General features: G+C 38.9%; 1 protein-coding gene across 2 annotated transcripts; it reads left to right on the top strand.

Moving 5' to 3' along the window:
• The first annotated feature begins 318 nt into the window (after positions 1 to 318).
• On the top strand, positions 319 to 14,959 carry CEP15 (centrosomal protein 15). Of its 2 annotated transcripts, none has more exons than XM_020891444.2 (5): positions 319 to 1,179; positions 1,814 to 1,895; positions 3,240 to 3,363; positions 12,439 to 12,513; positions 14,559 to 14,959. In XM_020891444.2, exons 2-5 carry the CDS (start codon positions 1,843 to 1,845, stop codon positions 14,688 to 14,690), a joined length of 384 nt encoding a protein of 127 aa, XP_020747103.1. In that variant the 5' UTR covers positions 319 to 1,179; positions 1,814 to 1,842; the 3' UTR covers positions 14,691 to 14,959. The 2 variants fall into 2 exon arrangements, with proteins under 2 accessions (XP_020747103.1, XP_070311860.1); XM_070455759.1 differs by having other exon boundaries at positions 1,811 to 1,895.
• Positions 14,960 to 15,725: the final 766 nt, after the last annotated feature.

Genomic DNA, 15,725 nt, shown 5'->3' with positions numbered 1-15,725 from the left:
GGAAGCCCTGATTGTAAAGTCTGTTTAAACACTTTGCAGGACTCACTAAGTGTTTTTCTCTCCTCCACATTCTACTGTGATGTTCCGGATTGTAAGAAACCATTTTCATTCTCTTAAGTCTTTTCAATACATGCAGGTACGCTTAAAAGAGGCTTGAAATTAAGCTACCACCAAAGTGATTTTCCACCCAGTTTGTGACGTCTTCACAGCCCTTCTTCGGAGCCGCCTTACTTCACTAGCGTTTGGTGCTAGACGCGCTCCTTTTATAAGTACGTGATGACATCACTTCGCGTCGCGCTTGCGCAGCTTGGTGGCGTGGCCACGCCCACGCCTGCGCGGAGACCTAACGTCCGCACAGTCTGTGGCGCGCCTTCCCGGAAGAAGTCAGTACGGGGCTCGGTGAGTGAGGTCCGACAGTAGGACAGCCGGCGGGTGAGTGCCCCGAGTGTCCGAAGGACAGCTGTGCGCTGGTGGTGAGGATGCTGTTAAAGGGGGAAGAGGTAGGATGACGAGGAAAGTTCCCGAGTCCTTCCAGAGTAAGCGAGAGTTGCAGTGGTTGGTGAGCTGATGACTCCGAAAAGCTGCGGATCTTCGGCTCAGAAGGCAGACTTTTTCTGAAGTGCTGATGCTGGTCGCCACAGAAAAGAAGTTACCATGGACTCACTTCCAGCGATTTCCTTGAGTTTGCATTCGAAACTGGGAGAAAGGCCTGAGGTGATTTCGTCGGAAGTATCTGTAATTCGACCCCTTCCTGGCTAGCCTGCGCGCGATTGCTGTCCGCGGTGCTGAAAACAGCGGTATCTTCAGGAAGAAACCCGTTGAGGGCAGGGCAGTATTTACATTTTCCTCGACTTTGCTCAGAGACCTACGCTCTGTGTGTGTGATGAAGGAAGGGCTCATTTTTTAATTTTTTTAATCAGTGCTGGAAACGCAGGCGACGAGCAGACAACCAGCATTAGTTTCATAAAATTTAGGAAAGCCAGTGCTTCATTCTAAGACTGATTTTTCATTCTTTTTTTTTTTTTTTAATTATATTATTTCGGCTTGGCTGCATTCTCTCTTTGTGCAGTCAGGAAACTTCAGTCCGTGCACCCAACCAGATGATTTGCCTTCAGACTCACAGCCATCCAAGTAGTTCACTAGACCTCTGTCTGTATTGACCCAGGCACTTCTACCAAGGTGAGCTTGCTTATGGTATACAGTGTTTTGTGAAAATGGGTTTTCCCAAACTCCCCTAATGAAGAGTCCAGAGCAGCCAGGGTAAGATGAAACCACTTTAAGGTGCTTTTCTCCCCAGTTAGGCATGAAAAATACTTCCCCATTTGGAAGAGAGATAGTAGAACTGGGCAGTCTTCCAATAAAGGAAAAACCATGAGTTTCCAGTTGGTTTTCATATTTGTTTGTCTCTCTGTGTGCCTGAGGGATGGTGTTTCTCTGAATTATACACAGTGGATTTTTTTTTTTTCTGTTTTGTTGATTCAGTAAAATGTTTACTAGTCTTGGTACCAGCTGCTTGTTTGTTTTGAATTCTGATTAAGGTTAAAGTGTGTGTGTGGCTGGGGGTAGGGGACAGGGGAAGTATGCTGTGTTTACCTGTGTCAGTGTTCTGGGATGCATGTGGCATCTGGAAAACTATGCATTGTGAGTAAACATATGTAAAATGAAAGAATGCATTTAAAAACATCATCACAGCCCAAGCTGTATTTTTCCCTTCTGAGACAGAACCAATAGATTGAGATGCTGAATGATCAAAATATTGCAAAGCTAAGGCCATGGGGTAGAAATAACTTTGAATGTCCTTACTATTTAGCAGAAAGCTTATCAAGGCAGCTTTGATTAAAGATGACGTCTCTGCTCACTCAAGAAATTCGCCTTTCTAAAAGACATGAAGAAATGTAAGTTGTTGTTGTTGTTTTAAAAAGGCTAATCTCAATGTATGCACTGTACTGGCTTTATTAGTGACACTGTGTGCACAGGAAAACTTAAAAATCTCTAAGTATGTCATTTTTTGTGACACTTGAGAGATTTTGGTTTTAAGGAATGTCATTACCCCTCAAGAACAACAAAGATTAAAAGGTCTGATTATGTTTTATGTCTTTAATTTCTTGTTACTAATATCTAGATAAATTCACTCTCCCTCTTAGCTGCTCTATGCTCTACACTGCAGTTCAGTGAACTTCTCTAAGCCTTTTACCAAGACCAGCTTTCATGAGTATGTGACCTGTATAGTCACAGGCCCTGCACTAGATTTAGTCTAAGAGCAACATTTTCATTTTGCACTGGGCTCTGCAAATTATATGGCCAGTCCTGCAGTTTTATTTAGTATTAACCCTTCTCTAACCACTGTTTTTGGGCTCTCATGTTTTGCTTTTCTTTAAATAATTACCAGCCTCTCTGCCGTGGCCTTCTAAGGTATTTTTTTTATGAAAATGACTTTTCAAAGACCTGGCTTTTTATTTCTACTCTCAAGAACAACCCTGTGCAACATACTGTTTCCTGAGAATCTCCTCAACTCTTTGAGAGATAGTTAGACTATTACTGTACCATTTGTGTATTTTTTCTCATTTGATCACTTAATAAGACTAAACACTTACAAAAGGAGCATTTAACCATGGAGAAACTTTTGAAGTCTGTTATATATAACAAAGTGCTTTGATAATTTATTTACAACTTTCTACATCTTCAATTAGTTTTACCATGTTGTGAGTATGCATGTGTACACACAGCCTCTCACTCATATATGGAACTATCATCTTTCTCTTGGAAAAAGAGGAAAAAAATATTTTTATTGCTGCTTCAAACATATGGAAGTTTAGCACAATTCTAAATGTGTAACATAAGATTCAGGGGTACTGAAGTGTTAAGCAGAAGGTTTTGTATAGCAAGTCATACCAATGTCTGTGTGGGGAGGTATATTTAAGTGTGTGTACAAAGGGGTATGGATTACAGTTTGCATTTGCACTAAATATTTTCCAACACTTTAAAATACTTTCAAGACTAGAGAGGTTAAAAAAACACAAGTGTGTACTTACAGTGTAAATATGAAAATAAAAATAATTTCACTGAGACTGAAGACTTCCTAAACTACCTAAGTTTTTCACTGTCTTATTAACTGACATATAGTAACTGACTTTAAAAGTAGGTTGAACTGGAAGTGAGGTGCAATTAAGAAATGATTTATATTGGCCAGGCAATAAAATGTTTCTTTTTAAAATCTTTACGTAATCATTTTTTGGTAGAGTATCACAAAGATTAATGTTACTTCAACGAATGGAGAATAAACCTGCAGATCAAAACAAGGGAAAGGCCTCACAGACACAAGCAGCTAATGCTGCTTTACAAAGGAATGTTAGTCTTTTAAAGGTAAGATTCTCTGAATGAATGAAACCTATTTTCCCCACTTTTGCAAAAAGGTTTTAATTCAATTTCATTACTTTGATTTATGTAATTCCTTTGAGTAACAAATAGAATTAATGATACACTACTATTTAAATTCATGTTAACTGGACAAGCAGCATGGATTTTCACTTATTAAAATGAGAGCCTTGACGTTTGCTTAGGCTAATGAAAAATCAATAACTATAAAAAGAACTTTAAAGCCATCTTTGTACAAGAAGTAATGAATACAAGACATAGCTTCTGGGGACTTCCCTGGCATCCCAGTGGTTAAGAATCCATCTTCTGATGCAAGGGACATGAGTTGGATCCCTGGTCAGGGAACCAAGATTCCTCATGCTCATATCGCAACTAAGACCTAACGCAACCAAAAAAAAAAAAAACAAAAAAAAAGACATAGCTTCTATCTTCCATCTTCTTTTATTTGTAGGGAGATTCTGAAACACGATAAAGTACCTATCATATGCTAGAAACAATCTAATTTTGCCCTCCTGGGGCCACAGTCAATATACAGATTTTGTATCTAAGGTAACAGATTTCCCAGGATCTTCTTTGATGGTGATGGAGGAGGTGGTCAAAGTATGTGACTGCGCAGGGCCTCACCATTTGGCCAGTGTGCCCATTTGGAGTAAAATCATATGTGTAACATTTTTGGCTGCTTGCTGTACTTTGCTTCCAGAATTGTATGGCTTCATCCATAATTAAAACCCTAAAGTTTGCTTCCATTCGAGCTTCCAAGAGATCCTATGACTAAAACATTTGGTAGTAAGGCTATATTATTTAAGTTATAAAGCAGTGTTTTCAGTTTTTTATTGTTAAATATTTTCATCGATAGGCATGATGTAGTTCTCTTCTGTCCTCACTAGAGGATAAAGGAAGAGGAAAATTCAGTTATCTTCTCAGCTTCTGGCAGTTTGATCCACAGTAATTTAAGTCACAGCCATAGTGCTACCAAAGCATTCTATATTGCCATATGTCTTACTTGCCCAATGGTATTTGCAATATTTATTTTTAAATGGAAATATATAGGGTAATCTAGAAGTTGCTCTGAAAAGTCAGAAAATCCAAATTGGAAGTCTTCACGGCTTGCTTGCTACTTGTTACGGTGAGTGCAGGTAATATCGGCGAGTGCAGGTAATATTGTCTTCCTTTTAATGCCCAAGTATTTGACGAATGCCCAGCTCTTTACTCTTGAGCTAGTTTTGAGCAGAAAGTGAGGGTAACAAAGTAACTACAAGTTAGCTCCTTTACATCAAGTAGCTTACAGGCTCTGTTCATGACCTAAAATATATGCAAAACAGAGACCCTGTATGATCAAACATTAATTACACGCTGTGGAATACTCAGCACTTTGCTGTGTGCTCAGTCGCTCAGTTGTGTCCTACTCTTTGTGACCCCGTGGACTGTAGCCCACTAGGCTCCTCTGTCCATGGAGATTTTCCAGGCAAGAATACTGGAGTGGGTTACCACGCCCTCCTCCAGGGTACTCAGCACTTTAGGAGTGTTAAAGTACTTAGCACTTTAGAAGTGCTAAAAACTCTTGGAGAGCTAGAATATTCTATGAGGTCTCAGAGAAGAAGCTAAGCTAAGTAGGAAGACATTCCATTGAGTTCTCAAGGACGATCCAAGACCAGAAGAAGAATGAACGGCATATTAATGTTCACGGGATCCTAAGCTAACTGGCTTGGAAGGCCCCAGGAAACAGGCTGAATGTATATTGTGAGATGAAATGAAGTTGAGACTTGGTATGTAGAGATAATATAGTGTTGTGAGCAAAAAAAAAAAAAAAAGCAAGACAAACATATGAAAGAGTTTTTAAGAAAGATTCATTTGCTATTTAGCAAAGTAATTTCAAAAATGGAGAGATTTAAGGAGGTAGCTAAGAAATCACTGTCATATCTAAAAGGAAGGTAATGAACCTAGTTTCATAGTCTTGAGAAACCAGTTTGGTATGGTGTTTCTTCCCTTAATTATCAAAATAATACACTCTCATTATAAAAAAAACTTGAAAGAGCCAAGATGGAAAACCTTCTATATCATCTGCCTGTCCAGAAATTAGTATATTTTTCTATATTTCTTTTCAGCTTTTTATAAACATTTTTTTAAACTCTCCTACATCCCAGGTAAAGTTACAGATGCAGTTTCCCCCTAGTTTGTAACATGTGTGCTTAGTCACTTTGAATAATTGGATATGCAACCTTTTTTTGTCCTTTCCCTCATATATAATTTTTATATACAAGGGATATAATTTTAGTGGCTCTCCCACAGAAGTTATTGTTAAGATAAACAGGACTTGATTACAGAATTTGAGCTGGGAAAGACTGTAAAAAGCATATAGCTTTAGATTCTTATCTAAAGTATTTTTTGTTTTGCTTTGTTTTGTTTTTTAGCATAAAAACTTTCCCTGCAGATGTAAAATAAAGGTCTTCCCCGATACTTAGTGGTAAACAACCCACTTGCCAATGCAGGAGATGCAAGTTCAACCCCTGCGTCGGGAAGATCCCCTGAAGGAGGGAATGGCAATCTACTCCAGTATTCTTGCCTGGGAAATACTATGGACAGAGGAGCCTGGCGGGCAACAGTCCAAAGGGTCACAAAGACTCAGACATGACTGAGCACACACAGTAGATAAAAGTGGTCCTGCTCTGGCCCAAAGTCCTACAGTCCCTTCCTTGACTGTACTGCCGGGGCTCTAGAGAACTGGGAAAACCACTGATCTGGGCGAATCCCTTAATTTATAGAGATGAGAAAACCATAATGTATCACTCCTAACACCCCTTTGCAAGAACAGATTAAATAGGATTTCTTGGGCAGTTCAGTGGTTAAGACTCTGCTCCCAATGCAGGGGGCACAGATTTGATCCACAATCAAGGAATAAGATCCTCCTGAACACACACACACACAAAGAGATTAAGTTAGAGCAGGATAGGTACTTAAGTACCAGGTGCAATTGAAAATGTTGCCCTTAAAACCTGGTAGCACTCCTATAAGATAGTAAACAAAGTAAGGATGGCTGTATACTGTCCATTATCTGACCTTATTCCCATCTTCTGAACAGTATCATGAACACTAAAAGGGCAAGAGCTTTAACTTTAAGAAAGAAAGATACAACACTAGCATCTTTCAATGACATGTCTTTATACTTGAGAAGCCAAAGTTGTTTCAAAACTAGTACGAGTTGAGTAAAATTAATAGGTAAAACATAAACATATAAAAATCAATAGCAATCCTATGTATACAGGTGGAAAACAGAGATCACATTCACGTTAGCAATAAAATTATAAAATACATACTTGGGAATGCTCTTAACAAAGGATCTGTATGACTGCTATGAAGATAATTATTACACTTCAGTGGCAGTTTTAAGGGAAAACTTAAATGAAGACATAAGCCTTAATCCTGACTGGGGAAACTATTATTTTTTCTAAGTCATCTGTCACAAAATTATTTTTTGATTTAGTAAAATCCCAACAAAAAGTGTCTTTAATTGCATTTGAATAAATAAATTAGCACAAATCTCAAAGACTGATTTTAAAAGGGGAATGAGAGTAATCCCGTCAAAGATTCAAACTTAGTAAAAAGTGTATATGAATGTAAGTAGTGAAGAAAATTCACAGTGAAGGTTTAGTCAGTAAATGTCATGGAAGACGGTGGATTTTGAAAACTGGCTAAGTGATTTTTTTTTCTGTTACCGTTAATACAATGAACTCTGTCTTTTAAAATCAAACATAAATGGACTTAGAAGCCTGAAAATATTTTATTCTACAAATATTTCCATGATATAAACCGCCCTCTCTCCCACCTTTCCCTCCACAAAATTTAGTTTAAACCCCAAAAGATGCTTTTTTGGCAACAGGTCCAAGAGGACAGAGTGAGGAGAACGAGTGTCCTCCAGCAGGTCAGACACGCAGCCAGTGTTCTTCAGGGACGTCCTGGAAGCCTCCACAGGGCAGCTGGCAGTCACACTGCCACCCAGGATGGCCAGTACTTGCCGGCCCAGGCCTCTGCTCTTTCCTCTCACATTTCTCACTTTCCCCAATGTGTATGTTTAACACATGTCTCTGCGTTCTTTGTACCAATGACCCTTACACTTCATGTCTTTCATATCTTACTTTTTGTATCCCAGAAATCGCCACTCCAGCAGCTTAAAAGATTAAACCCAGCCCAGCCGCAGCTCGATGGGGAGGGAGGGATGTAGGCAGGGAGGAGCAAAGACAGATCTTGGTACTTGATGCTTTGTGCTCCTTCCTTTTCCTGTTCAGGAGTCAACTTGTTTATACAGGCTCCCGAGTCATGCCATAGAGTCACAGTTATACCGTCACCCACTGGAAGCTTGTTTTTTAATTGCTATGAAAAATCTCACAACTATGCAAAAGAAGGGATAGAAGAATATTTCCATGCACTTATCACCCACATTCAATCATTGTCAGAACACAGCCAGCTTGTTTTGTCTATACTCTTCACCTCTACCCCCTCACATCACTTTGAAGCTAACCTTCAGACACTGCATTGTTTCACCTGTAAATATTTCTGTACATCCCTTTATTTCAGTGTCTGTCACTAAAAGATAAGGACTGTTTTAACCAAAATCAAAATGTCAGTATCAACCTAAGAAATTAACAATAAACCCTCAAATAGCTAATCAGGTTCCAAATAAAATTCAACTTGTAATTGATAGGTTTCCTAAATTTCTCACAGTCCTCCCTGCTCTTTTACACCCACTTTTAATACATTTGTTAAAGGAATTGGGTCATTTGTCCTGTTGAGTTTCTGGGTATCGCTACTTCCATCACTGAGGTACTCATTTAACATGTTGCTCTGTTCCCCCTCATTCCTTTTAATATAATTGACAGATCTAAATTGTGTTGTGAAACAGAAATGTGGTGCAAGCCACATATGTAATTTTAAATTTCCAAGGAACTAATTTTAATAATGTCAACCTGAACAGATTAAATCAAATGTTAAGACTTCAAACATATTTCAAATGTAATTGCTATAAAAAGTTAGTAAATATTTTATATTGTATTTTCTTACTAGACCCTCAAAATTCAGTGTGTATTGTACATCACAACACATCTTAATTCAGACGTGTATATTTCAAGTGCTCAGCAGCTACTTGAGGCTAAGAAATACTCCATTAGCAGTGCAGATTATAGAGAGGCCTGAGCAGATTCAGATTCTATGTTTTTGGGAAAAACACTTCCATAATGCCAGCTGTCTCTCTTATTTTGGAATGTTAGGCATTGATGATCACTGCCTAAGTATACTCATTAGGGGTTATGAAAAGCAATATTCAAATTATTTTATTCCTTCTCATTCAACTGCTGATTAGTTATATTAAGAGACACTTGTCCTCATCAATTATTTGATTACACTGAGGTATATTTCATAGAGGAATAAGCATGACGAATGCTTGATTCTATTTAGTTTTCAGAATAATAGGTTGGCTCTCTACTGTCCTGCAAAAGTGACCAATTAGGTGTTGTTGGTTTTGGTTGGTTTTTTACATTGTTTTGTGTTTTGTTGCTGTTGTTTTTTGAGGTGTCCTGGGTTGGAAATGTTTCAATCCATTTCAGTATTTATTCCCGTTTATTGTCAACTTGTTCCATTTTAAACAAGTGGGAACCTCTTCAGATTAGCTCCTGAATGCCTCTGCTGAGATCTCAGCAGCATGACCGTTTCCTTTCTGTTCTGATGAAACATTCCAGGCTCATCATGTGCATTTGTTGCTGAGACCTGGAACAGCCACTGTTCCAAGGAGCCCTGGATCCTTTTGGTAGGAAATATGTTTGGAGCCCTCTCTCTGGGTAATGGTGGTGTTTATTTTGACCTTTTTTTTTTTTTTTTTTTTAAAGATAAGAGCTCCTATCAGAAATTCCAGGATTCTAGTTTGCAAGGCTTTTAACTTAAAATCATAGATTTTATACCTCTTCTTTTTCTGAAATCCAAAATCTGTTCCCAAAGAAGTTTCCAACACCAGCACAACTACTTCTGTACCTTATGTCCTATGATCCAGACAGCACTGTCACTATCCATGTGATTATAAAGAATCGTTTTCAGTAAGATGCTTTTACTAACATTCTTTTTGTCCTTAGGGTGTATCTCACTAGGGGTGCTCACTCAAAATATTGTGTTCTAAGGTCACTTGATATGTTTATTCTCTGTGTAGTTATGCCACCTATTAGACAGCAGTTAGATCTGTTTATTTTCAAGCTGTAGGGACTGCTTTGTCAGTTGTTTTCTAACTACATACAACTTTAAATGGTCTAGTGACAAGTCTATACAAGACAGCAAGGTAGTCAGGTAAAGCTGGCCAGCAAGCCCCTGTTCTCCTCTTTCTTCCTTTTCTTCCCTTACCCCCTTGGGTACTTTTTTCTTTTTCTTTAAAGGTTCTGATTTATACTCAGGATTCTTTGACCCTTCAGCCTGTATTTACTTAATGAATATTTCAGTACCTAGTACATACCCTGCACTTACTAGATTCTCAGATGCTTAAAGGTTATATAAGACATAGTCCTTTCCTTTAGGCAGCATATAGTGGAAAAGAAGGTTCTTAAGCTGAAGGATTAAGATACAACTTGCTACAGAAGGATGCTGTCAAATTGCTGAGATTCTGAGTCAGGCTAAGGAATGCCTGCTTGATCCTCTGTGTTATGGGTACCAATTTATCTTTTTTTTAAATCTAGGGGAGGACATATGTAAAGTAGCTTTTAGCAGAACTAATCAATTCCAAGTTATGTATGTATTAAAGTACGATATGGTCTAGGCATGAGTACAAGTAAGCATTAAGTATTTGTTGAATGAATAAGTGTAATTAGAAGGCCACAGTATTAAGAATCACATGAAAAGGCCAGAGGAGACATCCTGAGAGAACAATATAGGGAGTGCTGAATTTTTAAATGGCAGGAATAAGATTTGGAATTACACGATACAGCATAGGTATCTGAGTGGATAGAATTCCCACTAATATACGTGTTTAATACATTCAGTGGAAAAAGATGACTTTAGTTTTATCAGGTTTAGAATTAAGGGCCAGGAAGAGAAACTAGCCATCCTTCTATGATAATAATTGATACTGGATCAGAGACAATCTTGGAGGCAGAAAAAGTGAAAAGCTGGGGCCAGATGTCTCAAATCTTAAGAAAGCCCACACTGAGGATTAATGAGAGAAAAAAAGAGCCAGCCAAGGAGCAGAGGGGGAGGAGGAGTCCGAGAGGTAAGCGAAACATTGAAGGAAGTGAAATATGACTTGAGCTAAGGAAGAAGTTCTCTCGAGGGGTGATAATCCCTTGTCCAAATGCTGCAGAGATGACAGCCGGGTTTGGCGGACTTGGGCCTGCTTTTCCAGGCCATGCGTCCCTCTCCTCCTGTCTGCTCTTTCCACTGCAAATCTGCTCTTCTCTACAAGATACGCAGTATTCTTATTTTCTGATCTTTAAGAAAAATGTTTAACCTTGCCTATAGGTCGCAAAGAGTCGGACACGACTGAGCGACTGAACTGAACTGAACTGATAGGTGCTAGCAGCACCTAGATCTCCCAGTTCAGGTAACTTTGTAACTGTTCTTAGAATAATGGTAACATTGGGATTGTGAGTTTTGTTTGATTCCTAGATGTATAAAGTGGTTTTCTCAGAACCCTGTTGAATCTGAGTGTAAACAGAAGAGTTGGTATCCCCTGTCTGTTGTATCACTGACATCAAAAGCCCTCTAAGCCTGCGTGTTGGTCGTGAACTGCTGGTATGGGATAGAGTTGCTAATAGATGAGCTTTTTATCCCTAAATCATTTTCTTTCCCCTTCAAATCACCTTCCTCCAGACAGCAGGTGCACTAATGGCTGTGCAACTTTGGGGAGTCCCTTTAGGGAATTTCCTGTTTTTCCCTTTTCCATTTCACACCCATCCCTTGCTCCCGCCGCTGCCATCTGCTATCTCTTTTCTCCTGTTCAGCGTTGGCTTCTTCACACCCCACTCCCACGCCCTTTTCCATCGCTCTCCTTCTGTCCAACAGCCCTGCACTCAGATCGCTCCTGTGCTTCTACATGGAGCGGAGAACTTTTTCTTTTCTATCAACTTATTAAGCTGAGAGACAGAATTTACACAGCCTTCCCACCAGCGGCCCTGTGAACTTGACAAACCTGAGCAAGCAGGAGACAACAGAGGTGCTGATTTGGGGAGAATTTACTACGCGGGGCTTGAGTATCTCTCTAACAACTTGTAAAGTCTTACATTTCTGGGCATGAACTTTATGTACAGATCTAGATAAAATTGTTCCTGAACTATGAATCAAGCTTAAATACTCTTGTGTTTCTACATCCATAAGAGAAAACATAAGTATCTACATGTTTAAGTACTTGGTAACACATAGTGCTTGAATGCCATGAGCTGAAGGATATACTACCTCGCAATAAAATTTGCCTTTGAGATTAGCTTAGAAATCTGGTACTAAAAGTCTAAACAGCGTAGCAAAAGGTTCTTATTGCAGAGTACTCAGGTACCTCATGGACCTTTTAAATATAGGGACTATTTGCCTATGTATAAAATTCAAATATGAAGTCCTGCATAAATGAAAGGTGTGTCATTAATATACCATGTGCATGATCTAGACAGACTAGAACTCTCCACTTTGAAGGTTAGCCTAGCGTGGGTCTGAGGATCTGATTGTTTTTAGTATTGGAATATTTGACTATTTTATCCATCTGGCTGTTTTTAAAGGATTTTAAAGCTAAGTTAGTCCTCTGAGCAGTTTTAGAGGAAGTTCTTTTTCCAAGAATTACTGGCATTTACTAACTACTTAAAATGAAAAAGGCAGAACTTACATGTACCACCCCATCCCCTGCCTTTTATTTTAAAATAAGAAACACTTGCTTCTCTGTTTGCAACTGGTTAATTAAGCAGTGATCAGTTCTGTCAGCATCATCTCCATGAGTTTAAACTGTGTATGCAGAGGAGAGTTGAAGCAAGAGATTAGAAATATATAGCTTTTGCTATTAGAGGTGCTGTGTGTGTCTGTGAATGTTTTGAAAAATGCTTCTATCTGTTTCAGGATATAGAAGCAGCAGAAAAGTCTCTACAGACCCGGATTCATCCAGTTCTACCACCTGAGGTGGCTGCTCTTGAGGTGAGAATCTTAAGGAACACATGTCCAACAAGAGACTCCTATTCTGTCAGTAGTGCATTTTAAGTGGCTCTGTGTATTTCCCAGCTTTCTGCATCCAATAAAATACACAAAATGTATCTGATTGATCTCTCTGTCCACAGTGCCATACCTTGTACAATGTAGTAGTCTGTAAGTATTTTGGTTTTAAAAAATTGTTACATCAAGTGAAAATTTTATCGAGACCTTGTGTCTTTTCACCAAGTCACTTAGAAACTACTTTCTTGTTAAATCCTAACAGACAATATGCACTAAATCTTAAGATGACAGCCTCACCAAAATGCTTTTCCTGTTGGCTGATGTTACAAGTAGCAGCTCAGTCTCTTCACCGAAAAATGCAACCAGCGCTATTTAAATGCATATTATCATGCAGCACAGCGTGGCTTTTGTCTGTTTGATTTTGCTCTGTTCAAGAACAGATTGAGAAGATGGCTGGCAAAAATAAACCATAGTTGGTACATGCATGTAAGTGTGCCGAAAGGGAATTGCTACATATAAAATAGTTTCACTATATTTTTAATGACCTTTTTCTAAGTGCAGTTTTGCTTGCTGCCTAACCAAGGAGGTGAACAGACTCAAAAATGAAAGGCTGAGAATTTGCCCCGCAATCTTCTGTGTCATCTAGGGTAATAAGAAAAGGCAGTGATCAAGGACAGAAAAAACTCCCGTTCAAAGTTGTGCCCTGGGCATGTCTTTTTCTTTGTTGAATTTTCCAATACCTTACCCTGGCCTGCACAGGGCCCACACAATAGGGGTTAATCCAGCCGTGAATGGCGGAGAAACACCCAACCACAGGCCTCGGCTGGTATTTTTCTTAGCTAGTCTCGCACAGCAGGATGGCCCCTGTTTTAAGTACGTCAGGCTACTTCTCAGACCACATGCATAGATGCCTAGATAAATGGAGTCCCATGCCATCTTCAGCTTGCAGAACTCCCGTTATCTTTTTTTTTTTTTTTCAAATGACAGTATTTTATTTTTTTGGTCATGCAGCATATGGAATCTTAATTCTCTGACCACAGGTCGAACCCAAGCCCCCTACTGTGGAAGCGCCGCATCCTAACCACTGGACCACTAGGAAATTCCTCCCACCCCATACCTTTTTATTGCTCAGAGTGTGTCCCCAATGCTATCTAACTCTTTGAATTTCCCAAGATGAGACTGATAGTGACGATCTCATGTAAAATGCCCTCCTATGACGCAGAGTTTTTGGCAGCTTACTTAGGACAGTCAACCTTGAGTCCAGCCAGCTCAGGACAGCCGTCCAGTGATGCAGCCGGAGCCTCTGTGGCTTAGGGACCGCTCCAGCCAAGGCAGAAACACAGCACCTCAATTTCCAAGTTGTGTGAATTAAAAATAGCTAGGTGATGTTGGTGTTATTTTGTCATTATCCAAAAAAGCGTGGGAAGAAGCTACAATTTGCCACATCAAGTGCTGTTCTAAAAGACAGAGTGGATACGTATTTTTAATGTTTCTCCCTCGTACAGTTAAGGGGTTAATTCACCCGAATCCTGTTATCATCTTTATATTTCAGTTCCTGATCTCATCCCAGGTCACTTCTTTTTCTGTTCATTCTAAAGCAGTTGTTCACAGTGAATCATGTCATTGTGATAATTATAGTATGAAGAGTCATTTGGTACGGGATTAGAAACATTAAACAAGAACTTTTAATGATTTTTGTGGCCATAAATGATACTACTGGGAATAATCACATGATTGGCCACAAGAGGGCGTGTAAAATCACAATAAAATTGTAAAACCTGTAATTCTGCCAGGCTCTGGTTTTACTGAGAAATTTGAAAATTAACACTAGTAAGTAGCCAGATTTTTTTTCTAAAATTAACATAAGATATTCTGCAGAGGAAGTGCATTCTACGTATGTGTGTGAGTGTGTGTGAGTGTGTGTGTACACGCACACTTAAGGGAATAAACATTTAGACTGTTATGAAGAGCCAAGTTCAATTGCTTGATATGCTTTTTCACTTTTGGATGTTTTTTTTTCTCTCCCCCAGACTCTTTACTGGGCATCAGTAGAAGAATATATTCCCAAATGGGAACAGTTTCTTTTAGGAAGAGCACCGTATCCTGCTAGTAGTGAAAATGGAAATGAAGCAGAAGATACCATTCAAAAGAGGGCACAATAGCTTCTCCACATAGTATTTCAGAAACCTATCTAGTAAAGCTGTATATTAAAGAGCATTCAGGTCACTGCGGGGACTTTGGGAGTCAAAAAGATTGCCTCATTACGTTCTCTGTGACAATGAAGGTTTGAGAATCTACCGGCAACTTTCAGGTTATCACTGAAAGATCTACTGCCATTTCAGTGTCATAAACTTGTTTTCTACCAAACCCACGGAAGTGTTAAAAGCTGATATTGGAAAATGGGCTGTTGATTAAATAAGTTGCTAACTGAGTGTTGTGTGCTGTTTTGTTTTTTTCTAATCATATACCATGATTCTCATCTAAAGAGTGAATACCAGATTATACATTTTCTAGAATCTTTACTTTTCAGTTATTTTATTAAGACGATAAGGCACAAGATCCAAGAGGTTTGCTTACATTTTAGTTTTTTAACAGGTGAAAAGACAATGACAACTGCTTTAGTACAGTTAACACTGATTAGGAAATGAGTCATAGGATTTCGTCCCTCATAGATAACTGATCCTGTAAAAAATTCTGGAAGAAAGAAGTAAACTGTTAAGTGTTCAATAAGCAGCTAGTTTCAGCAGGGCTCAGACTGGGTTCTGAAAAAGAACTAGTAGAGCTGAGAATGGTCACTGGATTTTGAGTTGATTATTTAAAGAGCGCCAACCTGTGAATACAAGTAACTCCTCTTATCTTTTCATCTTTAAATCTGCCCTTCCCTCTCCCTTCTATTTTTGTTATTTCTCAAACAACTGTCAGTCAGAAAGCTTTGGGTCACAACCCTGAACAACCCTGAGACTGTTCAATCCACCACTGCTGGAGAGCTTAAAAAAAAAAAATTCTAATTTTTCTAATTATAAAAGCAGCTCCTGCTTAGTAAAGGGAGTCCACATCACAATGAAAGACTTTCCATTTCAAACTGGTGTGTAGTTTTATAAGATAATAGGACAAGCTGGAAAAAAAAAAATCCATTGTGCTGATAGTTCCTTTAAACTACCATCTTGGAAATATCCTGTTGAGTGGGTGTTGGTGTG

Source organism: Odocoileus virginianus, chromosome 26, assembly GCF_023699985.2.
Source record: "Odocoileus virginianus isolate 20LAN1187 ecotype Illinois chromosome 26, Ovbor_1.2, whole genome shotgun sequence".
NCBI classification, from domain to species: domain Eukaryota; kingdom Metazoa; phylum Chordata; class Mammalia; order Artiodactyla; family Cervidae; genus Odocoileus; species Odocoileus virginianus.
This window is presented reverse-complemented; position numbering and strand designations above follow the sequence as displayed.

Bases quoted from the DNA above. Each gene is read 5' to 3' on its own strand.
- CEP15 (XM_020891444.2), top strand. From the start codon at position 1,843: ATGACGTCTCTGCTCACTCAAGAAATTCGCCTTTCTAAAAGACATGAA. The intron at 3,364-12,438 runs GTAAGATTCTCT...TATCTGTTTCAG, and splicing joins GGAATGTTAGTCTTTTAAAG to GATATAGAAGCAGCAGAAAA. The intron at 12,514-14,558 runs GTGAGAATCTTA...TCTCTCCCCCAG, and splicing joins CTGAGGTGGCTGCTCTTGAG to ACTCTTTACTGGGCATCAGT.